At 43.8% G+C, this 20,803-nt stretch overlaps 1 protein-coding gene across 1 annotated transcript in view; it reads right to left on the bottom strand.

The window, feature by feature from the left end:
• Positions 1-3,294: 3,294 nt before the first annotated feature.
• LOC130321444 (extracellular calcium-sensing receptor-like) overlaps positions 3,295-20,803 on the bottom strand; it is a 214,000-nt gene continuing 196,491 nt past the window's right edge. Inside the window, exon 6 of the mRNA XM_056553038.1 lies at positions 3,295-5,186. Coding sequence (XP_056409013.1) covers positions 4,282-5,186 — 905 coding nt within the window. The 3' untranslated portion in view covers positions 3,295-4,281. The remainder of the gene's footprint in view (positions 5,187-20,803) is intronic.

Here is a 20,803-nt window from a genome sequence, read left to right as displayed (position 1 = left end):
ATCGGTTGCCAAATTACAGAGGAGAACTGGAGGAGGCCCTTAACCCTGTGCCATAAATCCTCAATCTCTAGTAAAGCACATGAAACAAATTACAAAATCATATCCCGATGGTACAGGGTGCCTGCCCTTCTTTCCCGTATTTACCCATCTGTCCCTGATTTATGCTGGTGGTGTGGAAACCCAGGAGGCACCATGTCCCACACATGGTTGACTTATCCACTACTAAATAGATACTGGTCATCAGTCCTTGACACAATACATACTCTCACCTCCCTATCCCTCCCCAAAAAACCATCAACTTTATTACTATCCATTTTACCGAAAGGCACTCCTAAATTAACAGCAAAGCTGACACATTTCTTGCTGATGTCAGCCAGAACGGTTATCCCCAGACTTTGGAAGGAAACAACACCTCCCACATACTCCTCCTGGCTCAATGAAGGTTCTCATGTATGTAGAATGGAGGAACTTCTAGCCAATTCTAGGCATCAATATTCCAAATTTTACGCCACATGGGCCCCCTGGCTGACTTACGTGGCCTCACCTGAGTTTGAGAGCAGCCACCTGGAGAATTGAGGAGAGCATGCCGTGGGAGTGGATCAGCCTGTGAGGTACGGGCACCCTATTCCTTTCCTACCGCTCATTAAATAGCCTATCCCTTCTCCTACCCTATTTTTCCTCGTCATTTTCTTCCATTTTCCCTTTTCTCACTCACCCCACCCTTTATTTCCACTCTTGAAGTACCCTACCCCCTTCCCTGCCTTCCCTTCCTTTTCATCCCCATCACCCTACTACCCCCTTTTCCTCTATATTACCTTTTCCTTTTCATTTTTATTTGACTTAAGATGCAGTTAATGTTTTATACACTATTTTATATGCTGAGTAAAAGAGGGAGTTTAAACCCCAACACTATCCGATCCACCCAGTACGGATTTATCACAAGATGAAAGTTTTGTATGTTACATTCTGATAGTTTTACCCACAGATTGCTTGAGTGCAATTGCTCATCTATGGACTGGGGAGGATGTGATTTCTATGTGCATTATGTTTACATGTGGGGAGCTGTACTCCTTCAAGTGTTAATGTATACACCACTTATGTTTGTCATTGTCCAAACATATCATTATAACTGGCAATTTTTTGTTTACCTTAAAAAAGGTTGAATAAAGACAATATAAAAAAAATAAAAAATTACAGGGATTAAACCCTAAATTGCACTGTCACACAATTCTGAGCAGCACATTATTTCTGGAGCAAAAAAAAACACTGAAGTTTAATGAAGCAATTTGCGCGATCAAATCGCGGTGATATTCGCATTCGTTGCAAATCAAATTTTTCATGAAATTCGTAACGAATTCGGGTTCGTCAACTTCGATTCACTCATCTCTACAAATCACCATAAAAATGGACTCCACCTAACGGTTTACAAATGTATGGTGCCTTTTGTAAAATCAATACCAATCGACAATCAATCCTATGGTCTTTTTTATTGTCCATGTGGTGCTGACTCCAGTTTCAGCACCTGATCTTCTAATGATGACCTAGAGTATCATCTGAGGGGCAACATCACTTAGTTCTCTTTGGATAGGGCACTCACGTTTGCACCACTTTTACAACTGTGTTAGGTTACAACTGTCCTCAATGAACCTACAGGATCTCCTCATTGACAATTGAGTGGTTTTGAGTCGAGATGAGTAAGCTTTTGAAAACTTTGGTTGACCTGGCCCATAGAACTCATTCAAAAAGAGCTTTAAAGCCCTATATAATACCATAGGAATGTTTTTAAATAGTTAATAAGTGGTTTTAGAACAAAGTTAATGTCAAAATTAATGTTTGTGCAACATGTGGTAACCAATAGTAACTAAAAGCAACAAGGATGGTGGACTAGTGGTAGTTCTAGCCAGTGGACAGCAGGCAGTGGTGGTGGTAGTTGTGTCTAATCAGGGTTATCTGGTACAGGAGGGTTAAATTCTTCACTTATCCATGGCTTTTTCATTTTAAAAAAGGTGAGTTTTTCCACGTTGATGGTGGCAGACAATCTTATTTGTTTAGGGGTGATGTTGACTCCTGCTTTGCTAAACACTTTCACAGTAACTACACTGTAGGTGGCACAAGACAAAAAATCAATGATAAACTGGGCAGGTTCTGTTAATGGTCTATTCTGGTGACCCAGAAGTCCATTGGGTCAGGGCTCATGGTGTCTGTCAGAGAAAGGGCATTGCTTAAGTAGGCATCAACCTGGTTATACATAAAGGTGTAAGATTAAATGCTTAAAAACATAAATTTTCATGAAGATTACTAAAAAGACTCACCAAAAATAAATGTGTAGTGAACCCACACCAATAAAATGCCAGTTATCAGTTACTGGTCATACCGAACATACATATTATAGAATGTAGAAAACCTAGGTGGTGTAGAGTGGCAGTAATCCAGCATTTTCTGACGCATTTCTGTGATGTACAATGACATCCTCAGGATCGTCCTGTACAGAGCCTTGAAGCATCGGCTGCTCTGCGCCCCAATAGGGATGTACACCAATATCGATTGTTCAGTTATTCGTGCGCATCCCTTTGGTAAAGTTTCCATATCAGGTTGAAATACCAAACGTATAAACTTTTTTTTATCATGTACTCCAATGTGAAGGTGCTGCTGCCTCTTGCAGAGGAAGTGGAGTTGCTTCTTGGAAGATGAAAAAAATTCCCCCATTCTGGCTTTATACCGAGGGTCTAAGAGTGTGGTTAGTCAGTACTAGTGTTGCTCGCGAATATTCGCAATTCGAATATTATTCGCGAATATCGCATATTCGCGAATTCGCGAATTTCGCGAATATAGCGCTATATATTCGTAATTACGAATATTCTTTTTTTTTTTTTTTTTTGTTTTTTTTTTTTATTTGTTTCTTCACAGTACACATCACAGTGATCATCCCTCTCTGCTTCCAGCTTGTGTGGTGTAAAGAAGGCTGTAATACTACTGTGTGAGACTGCCGTGCGAAAATGCGCATATGCGAAAATTAGCACATGCGAATTTTCGCATATGTGAATTTTCGCGTATGCTAATGTTGTATATGCAAATTTTCACATATGTGAATTTTCGCATATGCGAATTTTCGCATATGCGAAAATAAAACGAGGGGATAACGAATATGCGAATATTCGCGAATATATGACGAATATTCGTCCATATATTCGCGAATATTCGCGAATTCGAATATGGCCTATGCCGCTCAACACTAGTCAGTACTCATCTCTCTCCTTCAAGAGCACAATACATCTGTCAGTGCAAAAGGAAGAAGGCATACAGTTTGCCATCCTTGCCAGCTTTTCTGAGGGCCAGCTGGTTCTGCCTTTCCTCGATTTGCCAAGGCTGGCCACCATCCATCATCATTACTGCCACCTTAAGTAGGTTGCTCGTCCCCTATCCCTTTACAGATTCCACCTCCAAATACTCCTCGGTCCAACTTCCTCATTCAACTTATCTTCAAGAAGAACATCCATACTGCTAACAGTAAGTGAACTCTACTCCATCCCTCCTTGCTCGATAATCACATAGTAACATAGTTCATAAGGCTTATAAAAGACCAGAGTCTATCAAGTTCAACCTATAGCCCTAATGAGTCCCTACTGAGTTGATCCAGAGGAAGGAAAAAAACCCTCATACTAGAGGTAAAAATTCCTTCCCGACTCCAAATATGGCATCAGAATAAATCCCTGGATCAACATTTTGTCCCTATAAATCTAGTATCTATAACCAGTAATGTAATTATTCTCCAAAAATGCATCTTTGAACTATTTTACCAAGGTGTGAGCCAAATTATTCAACTCCCTGTGATAGTAAAGCAGAAAAAAATTACTTCAAAACTCACTTTTTAAAGACAACAATGATAAATATTCCCCAAATTTCCTAGGAAGGAACTTTATGTGCCTTACAATACTAGTTGTGCTAATAATCCACAGTATTTCTTGTCGTCCCAGTAATAGTGGGTGAAGTAGAAATAAGTAATACCTATTCTTATATTTATAGATACCAGCAATAAACAATCTATAGAGGCCCTAAACAGTAAATTGATACTAAACACAGCCCAACACATTACAATAGAGAAGAAAACCTTCAAAATATATAGTTGTACCATAGAAATTATATCATTAGAATAAGATATGACACAGAATCAGATATATTTGCAGAATAATATATGGACTTCATATCTTTCCTGATAAATCCCGATAATATACAAACTGGACAGTGACAAAAACATCTAAGAAATTCAACTCAGAGAATCATTCACATAACGCGTCTCTGGGACAAGTGTCCTTTACTGTTCACTTCAGGATCCATCAGGATATTGTAACATTTAGGAAGAAACATGCAGATCAATATTCCTCCCCCTGAGGCCAATATAGCAAATATCTCTACAGTGACCATGTGTTTCCCTGTACTGCTCAGATAGGCCGGGATGGCAGCGATCCAGACACTGCAGAACACCAGCATGCTGAAGGTGATGTACTTGGCTTCATTATAGATATCAGGTAATGTCCTCACCATGAAAGCTAGAACAAAACTCACAGCCGCCAGAAACCCCATATAACCCAACATGAGGTAAAAGGCCAAGACAGACCCTTCATTACACTGAATGATGATCTTCCCAGGATAATCCAGGTTAAGCTCTTGATATGGAGGAGACAATGACAACCAGATAACTGCATTCAGGATCTGAAGAGATGAACAGACCAACACTACAGAATAAGGAAGCTTAACCCCCACACACTTTCTCCAGGAGCTTTCTGGTCTGGTGGCCTTGAATGCTATGCAGACTATGATGGTCTTGGCCAGGACAGAAGACACGGCTACTGTGAAGAAGATCCCAAAGAAGATTTGTCTCAGCATGCAGGTTATATCCACTGGACGACCGATGAATAGAAACACACAGAGTAAGCTGAACATGAGAGAGGTCAGGAGAATGAAGCTTAGGTTCTGGTTATTGGCTCTGACAATGGGAGATTTCCGGAATAAAGTGAATATTCCGATTATAAATACAGTTATAAGAGAGAATAATATGGAGAAGATGGAGAAAACTATAGAAAGAACATCAGATTCATATGAGAGAAACTCATAGTCCCTCAAAACACATTTGTTCTTTTTCTCATTCGGCCATTCATCTTCAGGACATCTCTGGCAATTTTCACTGTCTATGAATAAAAATAAGAAGATCTCATTAAACATATATCATCTATAAAAACATAAATGTATATATTATATGCGAATATAAATATGATCTGTGCTACATAAATTTTTTTCCTATAATAGCTTGTGTACTTAAAGGGGTTCTCCACCCCTAGACATCTTATCCCCTATCCAAAGGATAGGGGATAAGATGTCAGATTGCCACGGTGCCGCTGCTGGGGATCCCCGGGATCCCCGCTGCGGCACTGCGCTATCATTACAGCACAGAGCGAGTTCGCTCTGCATGTAATGACGCGCAATACAGGGGCCGGAGCATCGTTACGTCATGGCTCCGCTCCTCGTGATGTCACGGCCCGCCCCTTTCAATACAAGTCTATGGGAGGGGGTGCGGAGGTCGTCACGCCCCCTGCCATAGACTTGCATTAAGGGGACGGGCCGTGATGTCATGAGGGGTGGAGCCATGACGTCACGCGGCTCCGTCCCCTGTATCGCCCGTCATTACGCACAGAGCGAACTCACTCTGTGCTGTAATGATAGCTCAGTGCCGCAACGGGGATCCCAGAGCTCCCCAGCAGCGGCACCGCAGGGATCTGACATCTTATCCCCTATCCTTTGTATAGGGGATAAGATGTCTAGGGGTGGAGTACTCCTTTAACATAGGTGGCTGACAGCCACCGGCGCACAGCATGTCCAGTTGCTTACCTCGGCCTCTGACTTCCTGTACTGTTGTTTCTGGTGCACCCTGTAGGGGTCGGGCATGTGCACATCGTACTTTCTCTTTAAGGGTTCAATACAAACAATAAAACAGCAGACACCTCATATTCAGCTTGCACACCCAAAAAGTTGGAAATAATTAATATTTGTATTAATTAGATAAAAAATACATGCAAAAAAAATGTATAACAGGAAGAAAGTGTTTCCAGTATCTTGTAATAACTTACAGCAGATGATAAAAGATTGAAATATATGCTCCCCTGAATAGACAGTGCAGTGGCCTAGAATGTCCACAGTCCCACTAAAATCCCATAATACAACAATAGCTATATATAATGGTGAATAATCCCAATAGTTTAACAAATACTGTATAATACTATTAATAAACAAATAAGGAATACCAATATATATGCTCTCTGCCAGAAATTAGACGAGGCAGGATAAAGACAGGAGTACAGAAAGTGACATCATATAAATTGGATGGAAAAGTGACCACATGAATTGCTCAGGGGTGGAAACAGGGGCCTGTTACAATTATCGTTCTATATACACATCTAAAGCCAACTAATGATGATACCTGGCAGGTGTGCATGCTGACCACTGATCTGGCGAACGCCCCTCACATGACACCAGATCTGCTAGCATGCAGAGAGCGCATTAGCGTCACATCCTGTGACATTCTGCGCCCGATCATGTCTTTGTCACCCTAGATATTGAGTCATGTGGTCTGCGGCAGATCATGTGATCGCCGCTCTCGATGTTAACTCATGTGATCCTTAAGCAATACACACAATAGAGCTTTTGCAATACTGAGGATAGTAACAAACTTTCTTTTTTTCCTCCTTACCTTTTAAAAATCATAAGCCTTTCAATTTTGCACCTAAAAAACATATGATGGCTTATTTTTTGCGCAACCAATTCTACTTTGCAATGACATCAGTCATTTTACCCGAAAATCTACGGCAAAATGGAAAAAAAAAATCATTGTGTGCGCAGTACATTTTTGTGTACACAGTACATTTTTTGATAAAAATTACACCTTATCTTTATTCTGTAGGTCCATATGATTAAAATGGTACCCTAATTATATAGGTTTGATTTTGTACATTTAAAATTGTCCTCTTCTGACCCCTATAACCTTTTTATTTTTTCACGTACGGGGCTGTATGAGGGCTCATATTTTTCACCGTGATCTGAAGTTTTATCGGTACCATATGTACCGATATGTTTTGATGAGACTTTTTGATTGCTTTTTATTCATTTTTTTATGGTATAAAAAGTGACTAAAATATGCTATTTTGGACTTTGGAACATTTTTGCGCGTACGCCATTGACCGTGTGGTTTAATTAACAATATATTTTTATAGTTCGGACATTTACACACGTGGCGATACCACATATGTTTATTTTTATTATGTTTATTTATCCTCTGCAGAGGAGCCACCGTGGAAGGAGAGGTAAGCCCTCAGGCAACCTCAGCAGTGGATCGCCCGCCCCTCGCATGATCGTACTGCGGGGGGTGATCCACCCCACTGGACCTCCAGGGACTGGATAAATGCACCTTTAGATGCCGCTGCCAGCTTTGACAGCATGGATCTAAAGGGTTAATAGCCGCCCACGGCGATCGCCGCATGTCGGCTATTAACGCCGGCCCCCAGCTACAGGAATCAGCTTGGGGCCGACCGGTATGATGTGGGCTCAATTTGGGAGCCCACGCTATAGCCGGTTAAAGGCACATGGACGGGAATAGACGTCCATGTTGGTTAACTGGTTAATGGGGTACTTCACTGGAAAACATTTTCTTTTATATCCACCAGTGCCAGAAAGTTACACAGATTTGTAAATTACTTCTATTAAAAAAATCACAACCCTTCCAGTACTTATAAGCTGCTATATACTACAGAGGAGGTTCTTATCTTTTTGAATTGCCTTTCTGCCTGACCACACTGCTCTCTCCTGACACCTCTGTCCATGTCAGGAACTGTACAGAGCAGGAGGTTTGCTATGGGGATTTTCTCCTACTCTGGACAGTTCCTTAAATGGACAGAGGTGACAGCAGAGTGCACTGTGGTCAGACAGAAAGGAAATTCAAAAAAGTAAAAAACTTCCTCTGTAGTATACAGTGGCTGATAAGTACTGGAAGGATTTGGATGTTGTAATAAAAGTACTTTACAAATCTGTTTAACTTTCTGGCACCAGTTGATTTAAAAGAAAATGTTTTCCAGTGGAGTACACCCTTAAGGCTGAGCTCACACTTTGGAATCTCTGGGTGGACAAAATCAAGCCGGAACAAGTTCAATGTTCTGGCACATATTTTGAGGAGATTTTCTGGGTGGAAAATCTGTCTTTAAAACTCTGCAGTGTGCACTGTGCAGCGGAATCCCATTGCCAGCAATGGGACTCCGCTGTTCCGGAATTTCCGAGCAGAATGTTAAATCCGAATAAGGAATCTCAAAGTGTGAACCCGACCTAAGTGTGCAGGTCGGTAAGTACTTGATCTGTAAGAGCTCACTCAGAATCACGCATCCAAGTGTAGTGCAAATTCCCCTGAAATAGGGAAACACACTAAGAATAGCTGTAAAAAGGCTAAATATGGTACAAAAATGGTACCATTAGACACTACAGATCATGGTAAAAAAATTCAGCCCTCACACAACCCAGTATATGGAAAAAAAAATTGCAGGATCAGAAGAGGACAATTGTATACATACTAATTTTCATACTAAAAGTAAACATTTTTTAAAAGAAGTAAAACAAAAAAATAAACATTTTGGGTATCGTTGTTACTGTATGACCCTAAAGAATGAAGATAAGGTGTCATTTTCGCCCAAAAGTTTCAAAATGGCCTTTTGTGTTTTTCAATTTTGCCCCCCAAAATAATTGTTTTTTGGTTGTGCCATAAATGTTGTGGTTAAATGACTGATGTCATAAAATTGGTGGCGCAAAAAAACAAGCCCTTATATGGGTCTGTAGGTGAAAAATTATAAGTGTTATGATTTTTAAAAGGTGAGGAGGAAAAAACTAAAGTGCAAAAATGAAAAAACCCTGTGTCTTTAGGCGGTTAAATATTAAATACAATTGCATATAAGTATATGCTGATTAATGCACACACATAAACAAACATCTATGTGTGTACGTAACAAGCATAATGGGAATCTAAAAAAAATACCAAATAAACTAATGAAAATTATAAACTGCTATGTGAATAAATATGTAAGTGTGAAAGGTATGTAGTGTGTAAAGAAAGAAGTAAATTGGGAAAAATCAAAAGAGAATGTCCAAGGTGGAGAAAATGCGATAAATTGTGGTCCAGGAACCTACAAAGAAAAAAAAATATATACCTAATAAATAATAAGAATAGTATATTTAATAATAAACGCAGCGCTAGGAAACTAACTACAAAATTCTAACGAGATGGTACCGGGTACCAACCCTTTTATCCAAATTTTACCCAGGTGTTTCTGATGCCTGTTGGAGATGTGGTAAGCCAGGAGGGTCAATGTCCCATATATGGTTATTATGCCCGAAACTGACTCCTTTTTGGTCCCAAGTACTGGATGTAATTCACCAATTGACGTCTATCCGTTTACCTGTGTCCCCAGGCCCCCTTCTTCTCTACATGCTCCCACCCTCTTTGCTAAAGTGGTCCGCCCGACTAGTTAGCTTTATGCTTCTGGCGGCTCGTACGGTCATCCCCCGATTGTGGAAATCTTCCTCTGCTCCCACATTCACTTCTTGGATCCAGGAACTCTCCTATCTACATAGGATGGAGGAGTTGCTGGCAGACTCCAGAGGGCAAGTGGAGAGACACTATCTCATATGGGGACCGTGGATATCCTTTCTCTCCTCTGACACATACAGAACTCTCCACTTGAACTCTCAAGAAATGTCTACTGACTGATGCCTTGAGCGTGTGCCCTTACATATGATGTCAGTCTGTCCGAAGTTGGGGTTCTCGCCAGTGCACCGTGCTGAAAGGTTAGTCCTCTTTATTGTCTCTCTCTCTCTCTCTCTGCCTGTGTTTTTCTGTCTCCTTCCAACTCCTCCTGTCTTCCTTCCGGTCTACCTGGGAACCTTCTCCCTTTCTCATTTATTCTTGCTCTTCTCTTTTTCTTGTAGGAACACTTGTGCCAGACTAGGTGCTGATATTTTATTGTCTGCCATGTATGCCTAAGTGTTTATTGTTGTCATGTTGGAGTCCTAAAAGACTAGTGTTACTGCTCCTAATATGACTTGTTTGCCATACTACCTGTCTATTTCTTTTGGGCGCATGTGCACCACATATTTTGGCCCCTTGGTCACTTGCACATTTACTACTTTGTATATTTAAAATCTTTAATAAACTTTACTATTGAAAAAAAATAATAATAAACGCAGCGCTATAGTTTTTTTTTCCAATCCCTAATATATATATATATATATATATATATATATATATATATATATATATATATGAAACTCAACGTGTGTGTGTGTGTATGTATGTGTGTATGTTCCAGCATCACGTCCAAATGACTTAAGATATTAACATGAAACTTGGCACACATGTTATTTATATGTCAACAACAAACATAGGATATGTGATTTAACCCTTACCCACCTGGATTTGCCAGGGGCGGGGTTTATGTTTAAAGTCCCATACAAGTCAATGGGAAATATATGTTACTGCATAACTTCCAAACGGCTGGAGATATTTCCATAATACTTGGTCACATGTTACTTATATGTCCACTTAAAATATAGGATAGTTAATTTAACCCTTAACTACCCCCATTTGTGAGGGTCAGGGCTTTTGTTTAAAGTCCCATGCAAATCAATGGGAAATATATGTTCCCACATAACTTCCGTACAGCTGGAGACATTTCAATACCTGGTTCACATGTTACAGGTCGGGATAGGAGGTCGGGATAGGAGGACGGGATAGGAGGTCGGCATAGGAGGTCGGGATAGGAGGACGGGATAGGAGGTTAAAGATATAGGAGACAGAAAAAAAGAGAGGACGGTGCCTCGCGTAATACTGTGGGCTGAAAACCTGAGTGCCCTTTGAAATGATGCTCACCGTTGGTAAGTCTTGGTATCAAGCATATCAACCCTCACAGGGGGTAGGATGTGGTGGAGATGTGGTACCGCTGGCTGCAGCCCGCAGAGACGGCCAGTCTCCCATCGGGAATCGGCAAAAGTCGAGCAGGATTAATACAGGAAAAATAGTTCTGCTTATGGCGCTGCCTTGTGGATATCACAGTGACGGAGGAGACGGTGTAAAAAAGTAACAATGTATTTATTAAACACATTTAACCTTTTTACATGGTGTGCAAGACGCGTTTTGAAGGATAGTTCCTTCTTTATCAATTGCTACAGAGACATACAGTGATAGAAACATATATGTGTGTTTTAGGCGCCAAAACCGCTGGACAGAGGTCAGGGTTACATTTGGGCGGAGCCAGAATGACACACTTTAAAATAACATATTATTGTGTAACAAAAATATATATATCCCCAATATGCATAGCTGGTGTTACATGACCTATGCTAGAGGTGCATAAGAATATTAGTTTAGTGTGTTAGGCAAAAAATGATTTGGTAATTGTCGCTGTTACATCTGAGATGAGAAGCAAACAATAGAATAAATATCCCTCATTGCGTCATTAGTTGTAAGGGAGAACTGCTGTCAGTGTGATGAGGTGGCGACTAATGGGAGGCCAGAGAGCAGTTACGTCATCTGCTATTGTATGTAGGACGTGCCCGGCCGTGCTTGTCCTAGTGATGCAGAATAGAGCCGATGTTCTTCTATTCGGGAGTCGCGGGAGATATGAAATAGAGTAGCGGCCAATCAGGCTGTGAGTATGTGATGTCTTTTGGACCAAACAGAAGAATGCCGACTGATTTTTGCAGAAACAGAGTTCGGGGCGTGGTTAGGGTGTCCGGTAAGCCAATAGGATTGGATTGTGTGATGGTCTGTGGACCAATCACAGTTGTGCCTACTGTTCATATGAACATAATAGGTGAAATGAAGATTACACAGTGTGTTTAATGTATTCATTGAATCCCATGGGGGTCAAAGTTTCCATTTTAAATATCCAGTAATTTTCCCTCCTGCATAGCTGCGTGTATCTTCTGTTTGTGGATGCAGAAATCTCTTCTATCGGGGTGACTGTAAAGCCGATAAAACTGCAGTTATGGTGGGAGGCTGCCTGTCTCGATATGCTGTGCAGTTCGGGATAGGAGGACATGATAGGAGGACGGGATAGGAGGTCTGGATAGGAGGTTAGGATAGGAGGTCGAGATAGGAGGACGGGATAGGAGGTCTGGATAGGAGGTCAGGATAGGAGGCTGAAATAGGAGGATGGGATAGGAGGTCAAGATAGGAGGTCGAGATATGAGGACGGGAAAGGAGGTCGGGATAGGAGGTCGGGATAGGATGTCAGGATAGGAGGTCGAGATAGGAGAACAAGATAGGAGGACAGGATATGAGGACGGGATAGGAGGTCTGGATAGGAAGTTGGGATAGGATGTCGAGATAGGAGGACGGGATAGGAGGTCAAGATAGGAGCTCAAGATATGAGGACTGGAAAGGAGGTCGGGATAGGAGGACGGGTTAGGAGGTCTGGATAGGAGGTCAAGGTAGGAGGTCAAGATATGAGGAAGGGAAAGGAGGTCGGGATAGGAGGTCGGGATAGGAGGACAGGATAGGAGGTTGAGATAGGAGGTCGAGAGAGGAGGACGGGATAGGAGGTCGGGATAGGAGGTCGGGATAGGAGGTCAGGATAGGAGGTCAGGATAGGAGGTCGAGATAGGAGGATGGGATAGGAGGTCAAGATATGAGGTTAAGATATGAGGTTGAGATATGAGGACGGGAAAGGAGGTCGGGATAGGAGGTCGGGATAGGAGGACAGGATAGGAGGTTGAGATAGGAGGTCGAGATAGGAGGACAGGATTGGAGGATGGAATAGAAGGTCGGGATAGGAGGTCAGGATAGGAGGTCGGGATAGGAGGTCGAGGACGGGATAGGAGGACGGGATAGGAGGACAGAAAAGGAGGTCGGGAAAGGAGGACGGGATAGGAGGATGGTATAGGAGGTCGGGACAGGAGGTCGAGATAGGAGGTCGGGATAGGAGGTCGGGATGTGGGGTCGGGATATGACAACAATATATGAGGACTGCATATGAAGTCAAAAGCTTCCTCCTTTGTTTATTTTCCTCCCCAAAAAGGATTAGGAAGGAAAAACCGGGCAACGCCGGGTACTCAGCTAGTCTATAGATATAAAACTCAACGTGTGTGTGTGTGAGTGTGTGTGTTTGTATGTATGTGTGTATGTTACAGTATCACGTCCAAACGGCTAAAGATATTAACATGAAACTTGGCACACATGTTACTTATATGTCAACAACAAACATAGGATAGGTGATTTAACCCTTACTCACCCCCATTTGCCAGGGGCGGGGTTTATGTTTAAAGTCCCATAAAAGTCAATGGGAAATATATGTTATTGCATAACTTCTAAACGGCTTGAGATATTTCGACATTTGGTCACATGTTACTTATATGTCCACTTAAAATATAGGATAGTTAATTTAACCCTTAACTACCCCCATTTGTGAGGGTTGGGGTTTTTGTTTGAAGTCCCATGCAAATCAATGGGAAACGTATGTTCCCACATAACTTCCGTAAAGCTGGAGATATTTCAATAACTGGTACACATATTACGGGTCGGGATAGGACGTCGGGATAGGAGGTCGGGATAGGAGGACGGGATAGGAGGACGCGATAAGAGGACTGGATAGGAGGTCGGGATAGGAGGACCGGGATAGGAGGACCGGGATAGGAGGTCGGGATAGGAGGTCGGGATAGGAGGACGCGATAAGAGGACTGGATAGGAGGACGGGAGAGGAGGACCGGGATAGGAGGACTGGGATAGGAGGTCGGGATAGGAGGTTGGGATAGGAGGTCGGGATAGGATGACGCGATAAGAGGACTGGATAGGAGTTCGGGATAGGAGGTCGAGATAGGAGGACGGCATAGGAGGTCGTGATAGGAGGACGGGATAGGAGGACGGGATAGCAGGACGGGATAGCAGGACGGGATAGGAGGACGGGATAGGAGGATGGGATAGGAGGACGGGATAGGAGGTCAGGATAGGAGGACGGTATAGGAGGTCGAGATAGGAGGACTGGATAGGAGGTTGAGATATGAGGACTGGATAGGAGGTTGAGATATGAGGACGGGATAGGAGGTTGAGATAGGTGGACGGGATAGGAGGTCGTGATAGGAGGACAGGATAGGAGGTCTAGATATGAGGACGGGATAGGAGGTCGTGATAGGATGACGGGATAGGAGGTCGTGATAGGAGGTCGGGATAGGAGGTCGGGATAGGAGGTCGGGATAGGAGGTCGGGATAGGAGGACGGGATAGGAGGACGGGATAGGAGGACGGGATAGGAAGACAGGATAGGAGGACGGGATAGGAGGACGGGATATGAGGACAGGAAAGGAGGACAGGATACGGAAGACGGGATAGGAGAACGGGAAAGGAGGAAGGGATAGGAGGACGTGAAAGAAGGTCGAGATAGGAGGACGGGAAAGGAGGTCAGGAAAGGAGGACTGGAAAGGAGGACGGGAAAGGAGGTCGAGATAAGAGGACGGGATAGGAGGACGTGATAGGAGGACGGGATAGGAGTACGGGATATGATGACGGGATAGGAGGTCGGGATGTGACAACAATATATGAGGACGGGATATGAAGTCAAAAGCTTCCTCCTTTGTTTATTTTCCTCCCCAACAAGGATTAGGAAGGGAATACTGGGCAACGCCGGGTACTCAGCTAGAATATATATAAAACTCAATGGGGGAGATTTATCAAAACCTGTGCAGGGGAAAAGTTGCCCAGTTGCCCATTGCAACCAATCAGCTCGCTGCTTTAATTTTTAACAAGGCCTCTGAAAAATGAAAGAAGCGATCTGATTGGTTGCTATGGGCAACTGGGCAACTTTTCCTCTGCACTGGTTTTGATAAATCTCCCCCAATGTGTGTATGTATGTATGTATGTGTATATGTTCCAGCATCACATCCAAACGGCTAAAGATATTAACATGAAACTTGGCACACATGTTACTTATATGTCAACAACAAACATAGGATAGGTGATTTAACCCATACTTTCCCCCATTTTCCAGGGGCAGAGTTTTTGTTTAAAGTTCCATACAAGTCTATGGGAAATATATGTTACTGCATGACTTCCAAACGGCTGGAGATATTTCAATAATACTTGGTCACATGTTACTTATATGTCCACTTAAAATATAGGATAGTTAATTTAACCCTTAACTACCCCCAAGTCCCATGCAAATCAATGGGAAATGTATGTTCCCACATAACTTCCGTACGGCTGGACATATTTCAATACCTGGTACACATATTACGGGTCGGGATAGGAGTTCGAGATAGGAGGTCGAGATAGGAGAACGGGATATGAGGACGGGATATGAAGACAGGATAGGAGGTCGGGATAGAAGGTCGTGATCGGAGGTCGGGATAGGAGGACGGGATAGGAGGTCAGTATAGGAAGTCGGGATAGGAGGTCGATATAGGAGGTAGAGATAGTAGGTCGAGATAGGAGGTCAGGATAGGAGGACAGGATAGGAGGTCGAGATAGGAGGTCGAGATAGGAGGAAGGGATAGGAGGACGGGATAGGAGGACATTGAGCTTCAGACTCCAGGGTTTTTGTTTAAACTCCCATTCAAATCAATGGGAAATGTATGTTCCTACATAACTTTCGTACGGCTGGAGATATTTCAATACCTGGTACACATATTACGGTTCGGGATAGGAGTTTGAGATGGGAGTTCGAGATGGGAGTTTGAGATAGGAGGTCAAGATAGGAGAACGGGATATGAGGACGGGATAGGAGGACGGGATAGGAGGACAGGATAGTAGGACGGGATAGGAGGTCGGGATAGGAGGTCGGGATAGGAGGACGGGATAGGAGGTCGAGATAGGAGGTCGAGATAGGAGGTCGGGATAGGAGGTCGGGATAGGAGGTCAAGATAGGAGCGCGAGATAGGAGGTCGAGATATGAGGAAGGGATAGGAGGTCAGATAGGAGGTCAGGATAGGAGGACGGGATATGAGGAAGGGATAGGAGGATGGGATAGGAGGTCGGCATAGGAGGTCAGGATAGGAGGACGGGATAGGAGGTCGGGATAGGAGGTCGGGATAATAGGTCGGGATAGGAGGTAGAGATAGGAGGACAGGATAGGAGGACGGGATAGGAGGAAGGGATAGGAGGAAGAGATAGGAGGACGGGATAGGAGGAAGGGAAATGAGGAAGGGATAGGAGGTCGGGATAGGAGGTCAGGATATGGCAACAATATATGAGGATGGGATATGAAGTGAAAAGCTTCCTCCTTTGTTTATTTTACTCCGCAACAAGAATTAGGAAGGAAAAACAGGGCAATGCCCGGTAGTATATATATATAAAACTCAATGGGGGAGATTCATCAAAACTGTCCAGAGGAAAAGTTGCTGAGTTGCCCATAGCAACCAATCAGATTGCTTCTTTCATTTTTCAGAGGTCTTTTCAAAAATGAAAGAAGCGATCTGATTGGTTGCTATGGGCAACTCAGCAACTTTTCCTCTGGACAGGTATTGATAAATCTCCCCCAATGTGTGTGTGTGTGTGTATGTATGTATTTGTGTATGTTCCAGCATCACGTCCAAACCGCTAAAGATATTAACATGAAACTTGGCACACATGTTACTTATATGTCAACAACAAACATAGGATAGGTGATTTAACCCTTACTCACCCCCATTTGCCAGGGGCGGGGTTTATGTTTAAAGTCCCATACAAATCTATGGGAAATATATGTAACTGCATAACTTCCAAACAGCTGGTAATATTTCGATAATACTTGTTCACATGTTACTTATATGTCCACTTAAAATATAGGATAGTTAATTTAACCCTTAACTACCCCCATTTGTGAGGGTCAGGGTTTTTGTTTAAAGTCCTATGCAAATCAATGGGAAATGTATGATCCCACATAACTTCCGTACGGCTCGAGATATTTCCATTCCTGGTACACATATTACGGGTCGGGATATAAGGTCGGGATAGGAGGTCGGGATAGGAGGTCGAGATAGGAGGTCGGCATAGGAGGTCGGGATAGGAGGTTGAAATAGGAGGACGGGATCGGAGGTCGAAATAGGAGGACGGGATAGGAGGTCGGGATAGGAGGTCTAGATAGGAGGTCGAAACAGGAGGATGGGATAGGAGGAAGAGATAGGAGGTCGGGATAGGAGGTCGAGATAGGAGGTCAGGATAGGAGGTCAGGATAGGAGCTCGAGATAGGAGGACGGGATAGGAGGATGGGATAGGAGGACGGGATAGGAGGACGGGATAGGAGGTTGGGATAGGAGGTCGAGATAGGAGGTCGGGATAGATGGACTGGATAGGGGGACGGGATAGGAGGTCGAGATAGGAGGTTGAGATAGGAGATCGACATAGGAGGTCGGGATAGGAGGATGGGATAGGAGGACGGGATAGGAGGTCGGGATAGGACGTCGAGATAGGAGGTCGGGATAGGATGTCGGGATAGATGGACTGGATAGGAGGACGGGATGGGAGGTCGGGATAGGAGGTCGGGATAAGAGGTCGAGATAGGAGGACAGGATAGGAGGACGGGATAGGATGACGGGATAGGAGGTCGGGATAGGAGGTCGGGATAGGAGGTCGTGATAGGAGGTCGAAATAGGAGGGCAGGATAGGGGGTCGGGATAGGAGGTCGAGATAGGAGGACGGGATAGGAGGTCAGGATAGGACGTCGAGATAGGAGGTCGGGATAGGATGTCGGGATAGATGGACTGGATAGGAGGACGGGATGGGAGGTCGGGATAGGAGGTCGGGATAAGAGGTCGAGATAGGAGGACAGGATAGGAGGACGGGATAGGATGACGGGATAGGAGGTCGGGATAGGAGGTCGGGATAGGAGGTCGTGATAGGAGGTCGAGATAGGAGGACGGGATAGGAGGTCAGAATAGGAGGACGGGATAGGAGGACAGGATAGGAGGTCGGGATATGAGGGCGGGATAGGAGGTCAGGATAGAAGGTCGAGATATGATGACGGGATAGGAGGTCGGGATAGGAGATCGGGATATGAGGACGGGATATGGGGTTGGGATATGACAACAATATATGAGGACGGGATATGAAGTCAAAAGCTTCCTCCTTTGTTTATTTTCCTCCCCAACAGGGATTAGCAAGGAAAAACCGGGCAACACTGGGTACTCAGCTAGTATAAATCTAAAATGTAGAGTAACACGAAATAAATAAGATACAAGTAAGGTAAGAAAAACATAAATATACTATAATACAGTATTGATCGTTGTGGATCATGACCGCACACACCTGCCAGGACAAAACAATATATTCATAACTGTTGTGACAGTGTGGCAAGGAAAGGGTGCATTTCCCACACTGATCCTGCAGAAATCTCTACCTGTGGACTAATCAATGAGGCAGCAGAAAGGGGAAGGGTCCTTAAAAGCAAGAGAAACAGAATAATCTGGGCTCTCCCCTAGACAGAAGTGGCTGTTAGAGGGGGGAGACACAGTGTCCAGTGCCAGGCGGGCACAGCAAAGGCTGCTGAGGACACAAGCGTGGACTCCCGGAGTGAGAGACGCGGCTCCTGTAACATATAGCAGGTGGCTGTACGAATGGGACTTTATGTTCAAATGTGAACTGTGTCTTATAAGGCTGAAGGACTTATTGTGTTTAAACTGACAGGGAAAAGCCCATCAGTTATTAGTCAGGGCATGCTACATGTGTAGTGAGTGGCTAGACGGCCTAGGAGTTATTTTTATGTTTTGTTTATTTTATTTATCCTGCACCCCGTTTAATAAACCTGGTGAGGAGCCAGAATTGCAGAAAGGACTCGCTGTTTGCCGGTTTATTGTGGAAAAATGAGTCCTTTGGCTACAGCAAAGAACGATCCCAGAGTGAAACCCTTTACAATTGGTGGAGGATGCGGGCACACGTTGCTAGGAGCAACCAGTGGTCAAGTTGCAGTGGAGTTGTTGCCGGAGCAACCAACTGTGCATGTTACAAGTGGAGCAGGACTGAGCCTGTGGTGAAGGCGTTGCTAGGGGCAACGGATCGCAACACGTTGGAATTGTTGCTAGGGGCAACGATCCTGCCGACAAGTGACTGTTGGTGCAGCAGGAGTGTCTGACAAGTGTGTCAAAGCAGCGGTGAGCTGTGCAAGATTTTGTGCAAAGATGGGTCGATGTCGCAAGGCCGTTGCTAGGAGCAACCGACAAGGACGGCAACCGGATATCGCCAAGAGGCATGGAGTGGTGAGCACCTTAAAGAGATCAGCGGCAGCTCAGCAAGAAGATGTCTTCACACCTGATACGTCTCTGGCCAGGAGGTCAGAAAAGATGGACGTGAGGACTCGTGAGATGATAGAAGGTGGTATCCCGCTGTTTGTGGAACTGGATTGTCGCCAGGCTGTATCCAGAGTCATGCGGGACACACTACCCTTTTTGAAGACCCGACCAGAGACTGGTAAGACTGTTCTGATTGACTTTGAAACTTGTTATGGGACAGTAAGCCATGTTATGGAGGTGTGTGCAGAGCTTAATGTGGAGTTTATACTGGGCAGACTCTTCCCATATTTTTGGCCTTTGTGGAATGGGGAGAATGTGCCAGAGAAATCGCACGCAAAGGTTCCTGAGGTAAAGGTTGGCGTTGTCTCGCTAGATGACTGTATGAACTCTGTCCAAGATGTCTCCAACCTGTGTCTAAGTGCAAAATCATGTGAGGGTGGGGCGCACCTCATGAAGACTGATGAGACTGTTCACACTCTGCAGGTTGGACTAAAAAAGTCTAGTGAACAAAAAAGATTGAATGCAGGACTGGGAGAAAATATTGCAAAAGGCAATTTGCATGAGTTAGGTCATGTAGATATGAACTGTCCTGTCAATTCTGAACATGTGCAATGTGATATTGTATTGTGTGAAACATGCATGCCTATGTCATCTGAAGTAATGTGTACTGCTACCAACTCAGACAGGACAAAAGAAAACTTGTGTGAGTTGGTTGTAGATGGTAAAAAGATGGCGGCTATTCTAGACCCAAGAATGGCAATAAGTCTGGTAAAGACCAGTAGCAGAAAGCCAGATCCAGACATAATGGGGGAGATTTATCAAAGGATTTAGACTGGTTTTTCTTGTCTAAATTTGTCGCACAGAAAGTAGCAGTCTAAATCTGTGCGACTTTTCTGCGACTTTTGCTCTAGAGGATTTTTAGAACATGATGCATGCAATTTTAGACTGAAATGCATTGAAAAATGCATTGGTGCTGAATTTATCAAAAGCGACTTTTCAGCGACAAGTCGCATAGGCTGAAAGTACACCGAAATGTCAGACCATGTTGGAGCAGGTTTAAATATAGACTAAAGCATAGATCATGCAGTCTGTGCACAGAATTTATCAAGAGCTGTGCGCCATTTGATAAATTAGGTGCACAATAGACCAGACTAACCCTCTGTAGTTTGGTCTATATTGATGCGGGACATAGACAACTTTGATAAATATCCCCCACTGTCTATACAGGCTGATTTTTGGGGTTATAAAACTGTTGATGTCTGTTTTTCTACTCCCTATGGTACAGTGAGTCACAAGGTTGCAATAGCGCCCTCCTTGGAGAATGATGTAGTACTGGGGACAAATTTTCAATTTTTCCAGCAATTATGGGAAGACTGTCAGGTGACTAGAGCAGGTACACCTGATAGGCCCACAACACTTGACTTGCATCACACACTAGTTGAAAGTCACTCAGCAGAGGCTGAGGACGGGGAGTATCAGCAGTCACTAGACACATGTCAGGTAGGGGTCTGCCAGATTGCTGAGAG

This window comes from Hyla sarda, chromosome 1 (genome assembly GCF_029499605.1).
Source record: "Hyla sarda isolate aHylSar1 chromosome 1, aHylSar1.hap1, whole genome shotgun sequence".
Lineage (NCBI taxonomy): Eukaryota > Metazoa > Chordata > Amphibia > Anura > Hylidae > Hyla > Hyla sarda.
The sequence above is the reverse complement of the archived record's forward strand: the minus strand, read 5'-3'. Positions and strand labels throughout refer to the sequence as shown.